Source organism: Arachis ipaensis, chromosome B9 (assembly GCF_059453495.1).
Source record: "Arachis ipaensis isolate K30076 ecotype BB chromosome B9, ASM5945349v1, whole genome shotgun sequence".
Taxonomy (NCBI): domain Eukaryota; kingdom Viridiplantae; phylum Streptophyta; class Magnoliopsida; order Fabales; family Fabaceae; genus Arachis; species Arachis ipaensis.
Window position 1 is genome coordinate 156,374,142 of NC_142444.1, and position 10,488 is coordinate 156,384,629.

General features: G+C 30.9%; 1 protein-coding gene across 1 annotated transcript; it reads left to right on the top strand.

Moving 5' to 3' along the window:
- The first annotated feature begins 6,809 nt into the window (after positions 1–6,809).
- On the top strand, positions 6,810–10,488 carry LOC107619287 (uncharacterized). The gene is made up of 7 exons (XM_016321543.3): positions 6,810–7,280; positions 7,659–8,122; positions 8,533–8,716; positions 8,832–9,056; positions 9,146–9,262; positions 9,468–9,701; positions 10,017–10,488. The coding sequence occupies exons 1-7, from the start codon at positions 7,215–7,217 to the stop codon at positions 10,218–10,220; spliced, it is 1,494 nt and encodes a 497-aa protein (XP_016177029.1). The 5' UTR covers positions 6,810–7,214; the 3' UTR covers positions 10,221–10,488.

The window sequence follows — 10,488 nt, forward strand, 5'->3', positions numbered from 1 at the left end:
CACTCGCGAGTTTGAAGCTCGTCACAGCCATCCCTTCCCAGATCCTACTCGGAATACCACAGACAAGGTTTAGACTTTTCAGATCTCAGGAATGGCCATCCATGGGTTCTAACTTATACCACGAAGACTCTAGTATCTCGGACTCGGTCCCCTGTATTAGATATCTAAGAGATACTCATTCTAGCTTGTTTGCATGTAGAACGGAAGTGTTTGTCAGGCACGCGTTCATAAGTGAGAATGATGATGAGCGTCACATAATCATCACATTCATCATGTTCTTGTGTGCGAATGGATATCTTAGAATAGGAATAAGTTTGAATTGAATAGAAAAACAATAGTACTTTGCATTAATCTGTGAGGAACAGCAGAGCTCCACACCTTAATCTATGGTGTGTAGAAACTCTACCGTTGAAAATATATAAGTGATAAGGTCCAGGCATGGCTGAATGGCCAGCCCCCATAAAGGTCTAAGATAGCATAAAACTGATCAAAGATGTAAATACAATAGTAAAAAGTCCTATTTATGCTAAACTAGTTACTAGGGTTTATAGAATTGAGTAAATGATGTAGAAATCCACTTTTGGGCCCACTTGGTGTGTGCTTGGCTCGAAGGCTATCATGAGGGTCCTTGAGCTCAGACCAACACCATTTGAAGAATCTAGTTACCATGTAAGAGTCCGTGGTGACCCTGACTACGAACAAATCGTCAACGACATTTGTGCTACAGGGGCTGACTGGGTAAGGAATTCCAAGAGAATGCCAAGGTTCATTAGAAGAGGAGACTTTTTCCTGGAAGCTAAGGGATGGTTTGAAATTGTAAGGAGATCCATCCTCCCTACTACAAACAATTTAGAGGTAAATATCACGAGAGCCACCATGGTGCATTGTATTATGACAGGAGGGGAAATAAGAGGCCTTAAACGTGTAGAGGCTTCTCTTGGAGTTGAACGCCAGTTTGTAACCTGTTTCTGGCGTTTAACTCCACTTTGCAACCTGTTTCTGGCGTTTAACTCCAGAATACAGCATGAAATTGGCGTTGAACGCCAGTTTTCTTCATCTAAATTCGGGCAAAGTATGGACTATTATATATTGCTGGAAAGTCTTGGATGTCTACTTTCCAACGCAATTGAGAGCGTGCCATTTGGAGTTTTGTAGCTCCAGAAAATCCACTTTGAGTGCAGGGAGGTCAGAATCCAGCAGCATCTGCGGTCCTTCTTCAACCTCTGAATCTGATTTTTGCTCAAGTCCCTCAATTTCAGCCAGAAAATATCTAAAATCACAGAAAAATATACAAACTCATATTAAAGTCCAGAAATGTGAATTTTAATTAAAAACTAATAAAAATATACTAAAAACTAACTAAATTATATTGAAAACTATGTAAAAACAATGCCAAAAAGCGTATAAATTATCCGCTCATCACAACACCAAACTTAAATTGTTGCTTGTCCCCAAGCAACTGAAAATAAAATAGGATAAAAAGAAGAGAATATACTATAAATTCCAAAATATCAATGAAACTTAGCTCCAATCAGATGAGCGGGACTTGTAGCTTTTTGCCTCTTGAATAGTTTTGGCATCTCACTTTATCCATTGAAGTTCAGAATGATTGGCATCTATAGAAACTTAGAATTCAGATAGTGTTATTGATTCTCCTAGTTCAGTATGTTGATTCTTGAACACAGTTACTTTATGAGTCTTGGTCATGGCCCTAAACACTTTGTTTTCCAGTATTACCACCGGATACATAAATGCCACAGACACATAACTGGGTGTTCAATCGATTGAGTAACAACAACAATCGATTGTTTTGAAGCATTCATTCGATTGGAAAGTATAAACAATCGATTGGTTTAAGCTTTTTACCATTCTACCTTACAACTTTCAATCGATTGTTTTGTGATATGGTGTAAACCAATCGATTGAGTTATCATTCAATCGATTGTTTTGAAAAACCAATCGATTGAATTCAAGGAAACACGATTTGGAAGCCATGGACGAACGTGAGTACATACATGTATTTACCTAAGTTATTATAACATTACAAATTTTTATAGTACTCCTAACATTTTTTAAGCCATTTTTTTTAAATTGTTTTGCATAGGATAAAATATTTTTTATAGTATAATTTAAAAAAATTTATTAAAAAAATTTATTAAAAAATATTCATGAACTATTAAAAATGGACAGAAAAGTATTGTATGGAATTCGAATTGATAGCTCATTAATATTTTAAAAGAAGTCTTGTAATTAAATATTTTGTTAGCTTTTTTTTAACGTATGAAATAAAATATACATTTTTTAATTTTTAAATTATTAATTTTTTTAATAAATTTTTTAATAAATTTTTTTTAATAAATTATTAATTTTTTAACAGCATAATTTGAATTATACCATGAATTACTGTGTGTATAATTCGAACCAAGCTGGTTCGAATTAGTGTGAATATTCTACATAGTCAATAATAATTTAGAAATGAAAGAAAATATTTTATTCCATACAAAATAATTAAAAAATATATTTTATTCTATACAAAATAATTTTAAAAAATGGCTTAAAAGATGTTATGAGTACTATAAAAGTTTGTAATATTCTAGTGATTTAGGTAAATGTATGATAAAAATATTTTTTCTTTAATTTCTAAATTATTAGTGACTATGTGGAGTATTTCTTTAATGTCTTAAGTCATTAGGACATTACAAATTTTTATAGTACTTCTAACATCTTTTAAGCCATTTTTTAAATTATTGTGCATAGAATAAAATATTTTTTTGTGGTATAATTTAAATAAATTTATTAAAAAATATTCATGATAAGTTTTTAATAAAATTATTTAAATTATATGGTGAGATATTACATGATTCGAATTACGCATAGGGAAGTTCGAATCACTCTGATTCAATTATATGGTGAGCAATTTGAATTCTATACAATACTCTTCTGCCCATTCTTGATAGCTCATGAATATTTTTTAATAAATTTATTTAAATTATACCACAAAAAAATATTTTATTCTATGTAAAATAATTTAAAAAATGGCTTAAAAAATGTTAGAAGTACTATAAAAATTTGTAATGTCCTAATGACTTAGAACATTAAAGAAATACTCCACATAGTCACTAATAATTTAGAAATTAAAGAAAAAATATTTTTATCATGTATTTACCTAAATCACTAGAATATTACAAACTTTTATAGTACTCATAAAATCTTTTAAGCCATTTTTTAAAATTATTTTGTATAGAATAAAATATATTTTTTAATTATTTTGTATGGAATAAAATATTTTCTTTCATTTCTAAATTATTATTGACTATGTAGAATATTTTATTTAAAATTTGAGTACATGCATGTATTTACCTAAGTTATTATAACATTACAAATTTTTATAGTACTCCTAACATTTTTTAAGCCATTTTTTTTAAATTGTTTTGCATAGGATAAAATATTTTTTGTAGTATAATTTAAACAAATTTATTAAAAAATATTCATGAACTATTAAAAATGGATAGAAAAGTATTGTATGGAATTCGAATTGATAGCTCATTAATATTTTAAAAGAAGTCTCGTAATTAAATATTTTGTTAGCTTTTTTTAACGTATGAAATAAAATATATTTTTTTTTATTTTTAAATTTTTAATTTTTTTAATAATTTTTTTAATAAATTATTAATTTTTTAACAGCATAATTCGAATTATACCATGAATTATAGTGTGTGTAATTTGAACCAAGCTGGTTCGAATTATGTAGAAATGGAGTTCGAACTAAGTTGGTTCAAACTACATATAAACGTACGTTGGTGGATTCATGAAGCAGTTTTCGTTTTGGCTTATTCACGTAAATTATTTTCTCCCTTGATTTATTTCTGTTTTTTGTCCTATAATTTTTATACCAAAAATTTTATACGATATTATTTAAATTTATCTGTTTAGATAAATTTTAAGATAAATCTAAAAATTGATTATAACGTGAAATATATAACTAGATGGCTATATAAATTAAGGAGACTTGCTTGCGATGTCCATTTTCATGTTTTGTGCTTCCAATAAGATGAACAAAACAAATTATTATTATTATTATTTATAAACTATCATCTATGTGGCTATGTAATGATATTCACAAATGAATTTTAGCTATATAATAATTCAAATAACATTGTTGATTAATTAAATATTTTAACTTTATATATTGATATCTTCTAAAGTCAACCAACAAATTTGTATACTAATCTTAGAGTGTGTTAAATAAAATATCTTATTAATATTGTAAAACATAAATCCCGATAATACGAGTAAAAACTGAGAGAATATTATTCTCACTATCAAAATAACAATCCATTGCGTTTGGGAATTGAGTAGTACATTTTAAGATAAATATCTAAACTTTATCTTATGTATTAGGAATCTTAGTAAAAAGTATCTAACAAAGAGAAAATGACAATTCATTGAAATTATTTATATTTTGTCTCTGGGGAGAATAAAAAAATCCGATACGGTTCTGTTAAGTAAAATACTTGCAGAGTTCAGAGTTCCAATTTTGAATTGGCTCCACAGGCACGATGACAACCTTGATTAATGATATGATATTGATAATAAGGGCAATACCATTCATTATTATGGACAAATCACACATACTGCCAAACTTTCTCATAAATTATTGGTACCAACCTAACGTATCTACTATCGTTTAACCTATAAATTAGTTCATGAGAAGAGATTTTGTGAAGAAAACTTAGGTGCAATTAACTTCACATGAAGTTATTAATTAAGAATTATTAGATAAAATTTAGTTAAATTAGTCAAATTATTTAAGATTTTTCAACTATTAATTTTACGTAAAGTTGGCTGCACCTGAATTTTCATCTTTTTTTTATGTACCAATTTTCTTAATTTTGTTTTCTTTTAATGTTTTCTATGTCTTTAATTAGGTGAATGTTTCCATCCTCTTAATAAATTACATCTGCCTATGTGTATCACTATTAATGGTTTATATATTTCATTAATGTATTTAAAAATTGATACAATTTAATGTATTTTCACCTATTTTACTGTTAATTGGTCCTGATTTAACACCATTTACTTGACAACATGTTAACATGTGTCCTACTGTCCTACTAATATCAAACTCCTCCACATGAACTATCATTTTGGGTTTAACAATATTAACAATATACATACATTATTTATCAACTTTTACAAATAAGAGTATCAAATTAAAGGAATGTCCTTCTTTATTACTACTTTTAGATAGCTCTTTTTCATTTTTTTCCCTTACAGTTTTTTTTTTTCCATAAGTCAGTATTATACAATGTTAAAAAATTGTGTTTTCATAGGAAATTATAATAAAAAATGATGGGAAATGCTCCTATAAAGACGCAGAAAACGTCTTTTTTTAAAGATATTTTTTAATAATTAAAATTTAACACATATAATCACTTAAATTATGTTATTTTTGTCAAAATTATATCAGATAAATTAATTTGACCGAAAAATAGTGAATCAAATTTTGAATCCGTCTAAATTAATATTATTTTTTATAAAAAATGACTACAATACCCCTATTATATAAAATGACTAAAATACTCTTATTATATATATATTAATTTTGAGAATTCTAAATTTTAGCCATTTTCTTCTCTATTGTTATAGGATTAGAATTTAAAGTTTTCAAAATTTATATATATATATGATAGAAATATTTTAATTGTGTTTTATAATAAGGATATTATAGTAATTTTTTATAAAAAATATTAATTTATACCTATTTAAAAATTTAATTTATTAATTTTTTGCTAAATTAATTTGTCCAGTCTAATTTTAATAAAAATAATATAATTTAATTGATTATATGTGTTAAATTTTAATTTTTAAAAAATATCTTTAAGAAAAGACATTTTTAATATCTTTATCTAAGTGATTCCCAAAAATTATTTGTCATCTAGTGATCTTTGACTATTAAATTGGCATGTGAGTTTTCACCGTAAAATACCTAATGAGTTAGGATTTGCGTTTTTAAATTTGAAAGAAAAAAAAGAAAAAGAAAAACACAGAAATTACGGAAAAAAAAAAGGTAAAACGGTGGGTGTGATTCACTTTGTATTTGAACGAGTGGTTAGAATGAGAAACGGTCAAACAATGGAGTTAACTTAGAAAAAGAATTAGCAAAAAATTAAATAGGAGTCAATTTAGAAATACATAATAAAATATCAACATATATGAACTCTAGGACACAAAAGTACATAAAATTCACCGCTTATTTCATAGAAAAACTATAGCATTTACCTTTAATTATATATTATATTCCTTAGTTGATTAGCAATATTATTTTTTAAATATATAATTAACATTAATATCTATGGGATATGAGTGTAGAAGACTCGCAAAAAATAACATTTTTCTTAAAACAATAAGAGTTTAATTTTAATGCATTATTAGTATAAAGTAGTTTTATACATGTATCTAATTACGTAACGCCACATCGATAAAAATAATTATTTTTTACATAATCGTATAAATAATCATCTAAAATAACGGATGTGATTGCACGACGATATAAAATGCTAAACTCAAATAATAATAAGGTAAACCAATGAGTAATAGCTCAAATGGCATAGTCTTCCCATACTCAATTAAGAGGTTACAGGTTCGAGTCTCATATCTTTGGTAAAATAATAATAATAATAAGGTAAAATTTTATGAATTTAAATTATATAAAAATGTTGGAAGTCAATGCATGCATATTTAGTTTGTAGTTGACAATTACAGTTAACAGAGGCAAAAACGTGACACTTGAGAAATAGTAACGTTTTGTAGTGTTATAGCAATCTCTACGCTAATGGCGGGTATCGAGTATCTACTTCACCGCGCGATTGGTCTTCAAAAGCCAAAAGCCAAAGCCACCGAAAATGACTCTTTCTCTCTTTCTCTCTGCTTCCAAACTCCCTCAACTCTTCTTCTTCCCTTCTCTCTTCCTCTTAGCCGTTAAGTTTCAGTTTTCCATTCCCACAATTTCAATCTTCTTTCCTTAAACAATTACTATTACTATTTCTACTGTTTCAAATATTCAATTCAAAACCCTAGAAACTCAACCAACCCACCCCATTGACCTTAATTCTCCCCAAAACTCTGTCGCCTTGGTCTTCACGTTTTCCCACCCGTTTACCAAATTCCCTCTATTTCTTCTAACACACTGCAATGTTTCTCCATTGCCCCTTATGATGGATTCTCCCTCTTTCTCTTCCTCCTCCTCTGAATTTGCTTCCATAGCCACCGCTGATCAGGTATCATTATCATCCCATACTAACCATTCTCTTTCTCTTCAATAACTAGCTTTTACTATTTATGTACCGCTATCAATTTACTTTATTTGATGACTTTGTTTTTCTATTTTGGCACCAAATTAGTATTTTTTCTATTTTAGGGGGTATAAAAGGAAATGCTTTTGATAAGTTTTGACTAATTCTGCTTATCTGGCACCAAATTAGTAATTACTCTCATATGGAGAAGACGAAAAGATAAATAAATTCAGTAATGATTTGATATACTTGGGTACATGTAGTGGCAAAAAGTATTATCTTTATCAACTCAATTGGATTGAAGAGTAAGTGTTAAAAAAATGAATTCGAAGTATGTGAATTCAGTTGATCTTGTTTTGACAGAATGCCGCCAGAAGTAGGAGAAGCGGTGATGGCAGTGAAGCTGCCAGTTTAGAACAATCACGGAGGCGATGGCATGATGTTTTCTGGTTTGGAGTATTTGTGGTTCATTTGGTTGCCCTTGGTTTCCTTCTGGGGGTTCTTGGCCTCAATAGGTTCAAGGAAGAGAATAGACTTAACATTGACAAGTTTACCTCCCGGTTTTCGGAGAATGAAGCTGGGTTGACCGAGACTTATTGGCCGCTTTATGCTGCTGCTGGTGGAGTTGGGACAGTTCTTGGATGGAGTTGGTTGTTGTTGTTGGGCTCAAGGGCCACTCAGATGATGAAGGTGTCCGTTCACATCCTCACCACTTATCTTGCTGTGGTTAGTGTTCTGTGTTTCTGGGCAGGCCAGATTTTTTGGGGAATCGCCTTTGCTATTGGAGCTGCCCTGCAGTTCTTGTATGTCTTAGCAGTCATAGACAGGTAAAGCGTTGACCTGGGACATTAGTATAGATAATGGTATTAGGTGAATGTTTTGTATAATCATAGATACTCTTTCATTGTTGCAATATATAGAATCTGAAATTTTAAATGACAAGTAGTTCTGAGTATGCTGGTTTATAAAAAATGCCAATGGCTTGTCCCTGTTAACACAATTTAAGTTTTTCACTGGATCATGTGGTGAAGCAGTTTTGTTTATCTTCTGCATCAATGACAAAACAGTATGACATATATTCCAGATTCATGAATTCTTGTGCACATTCGTTCCTCTTCCCTTGTCAATCCAATTTTTGCTAGCTCTCTGTAATCACAATAGTTTTATTTATTACTTTTTTTTAATTAATTTTTTTAAGCATAACTAACTGAATCTGTTATGATTGTTTTACTTCCAGACTTCCATTCACAATGTTGGTTCTGCAAAAAGCTGTGCAGATGGTATGGAATCTTCCTGAGGTTATGAGAGTGGCATACTTATTTATGGTGGTTGTGCTTTTATGGATGGCCTTATGGTCATTTGGAGCAGCTGGTGTTGTGGCTTCAAGTATCGGTGATGGTGGACGCTGGTGGCTTCTTGTGGTGAGCTGGCAAGTTTTGCTCTTCATTCTTCTGTTCTTGTTGGGATTGATTGTGGGAGCAGATTACTTAAGCTTTCCTCATCTCAGTACTGTGATCATGCTATTGACTCATGCAGGTTTTCTCTGTAAGCTTATTTTGGACGGGTGCGGTACTCTGTAATACTGTACATGTTATAGTGTCTGGGATGGTATTTCTTGTTCTTTTCCATGGTGGTAGAGAGGCGGCATCAATTCCCGATGATTCCTTAATGAAATCTCTACAGTATGCTTTAACAACATCTTTTGGCAGTATCTGTTATGGCTCACTATTTACTGCTGCTATTAGGACCTTGAGGTGGAAGGTAACCACTTTTGTTTTCTGGAACTTTCTTTTATTGGTGGTAGCTTATCTTTTCTCTCTTTCTTTTATCCACCTTTTGAATTATCTCAGATTCGTGGGTTTCGTTCAAAGATTGGCAACAATGAGTGTCTGCTGTGCTGTGTCGATTTCCTTTTCCATCTTGTGGAGACTCTTGTCCGATTTTTCAACAAGTATGCTTATGTTCAGGTACATTACTGTGTCCACCAACTCAGTCCATGTCGATAAAATTCTGTATTCGACAGAAAATGGCCTGGAATGGTCACTGCAGTTCTGTGCATGTTGAAAAAATTTGTTTTCGGCAGAAAAAGTTGTCCATTGTAACATTGGTGATTCACTTGTTTTTGTGGGAAATCTTATGCTTGAATGGTTCATGGTCGTGTGCCATAAACAGATTGCTGTGCATGGTAAAAGCTTTAACCGTTCGGCTAGAGATGCATGGGAGCTGTTCCAATCAACTGGGGTCGAAGCACTTGTGGCCTATGATTGCTCAGGTGCTGTCCTGCTAATGGGCACCGTTTTCGGCGGGCTCATAACCGGAACTTGCTCTGGTGTTTGGGCTTGGTTCAAATGGCAGGACCGAGTTATGATGATTGGGTCCACGTCCATGCTAATGGGAATGGTATTGGTGAGTTTACAATCTCTTGTTGACTTCCAAGGGATCCTTCTTGGTGAAAGCTTAATCATGACCTGAATTGCTCATAGATAATTAGATATATCCTATCTTTTACTTTGACTATGAAACATTCAAATTGTTCATTATATGTACATATAGGACAAATCTTAATGACGGCATGTCTTGCATATGATTATTTTATTTAATTTTGTTATATATTGACCGTTAGAAAAGAATCCGTCAAGGTGTACATTGTTGAATATGTGAATGTTTGGTGTATATAACAAATTATTGCATGAAAGTGTAACCTTTATTTTTTTATCCCAGGTTGGATTGGCAATGGTTGTGGTGGAAAGTGCTGTTACATCGATATATATATGCTATGCAGAAGACCCCTTATTGATACAAAGATGGGACACTGAATTTTTCAACCAGTTATCGGAGACACTGCATCAGAGGCTTCAACATAGAAGTGCTCGAGCTAGGGAAGTTTTAACCCGCTATCGTCTCGATGGAAATACTTCCATTTGACCAAACACCACATTCTCTTATATATACATACATATCCATACATGCATATATACTTCCAACAGTTTTCTTATTTTAATTCATATATAGTGATTTCATTTTCTTGGTTTCATACAAGGCAATTTCCATGGTTGCTTCCCTTTTGGTCTTTCTATATACAGGGGAATTCATAGTCAACTCTCCTTTTTTTTAGAGACTTAAAATATTCGTGTGTCTGAACTGAACCAGTATATAAATTGGAAAATGTACAGGTTTATATTCTTTCCTTTTA

What these genes read in the sequence shown, in the direction of transcription:
- LOC107619287 (XM_016321543.3), top strand. Translation starts at nt 7,215, where the DNA reads ATGATGGATTCTCCCTCTTTCTCTTCCTCCTCCTCTGAATTTGCTTCC. An exon ending in CCATAGCCACCGCTGATCAG is followed by an intron (nt 7,281 to 7,658) that starts GTATCATTATCA and finishes TTGTTTTGACAG; the next exon opens with AATGCCGCCAGAAGTAGGAG. An exon ending in GACGCTGGTGGCTTCTTGTG is followed by an intron (nt 8,717 to 8,831) that starts GTGAGCTGGCAA and finishes TGACTCATGCAG; the next exon opens with GTTTTCTCTGTAAGCTTATT.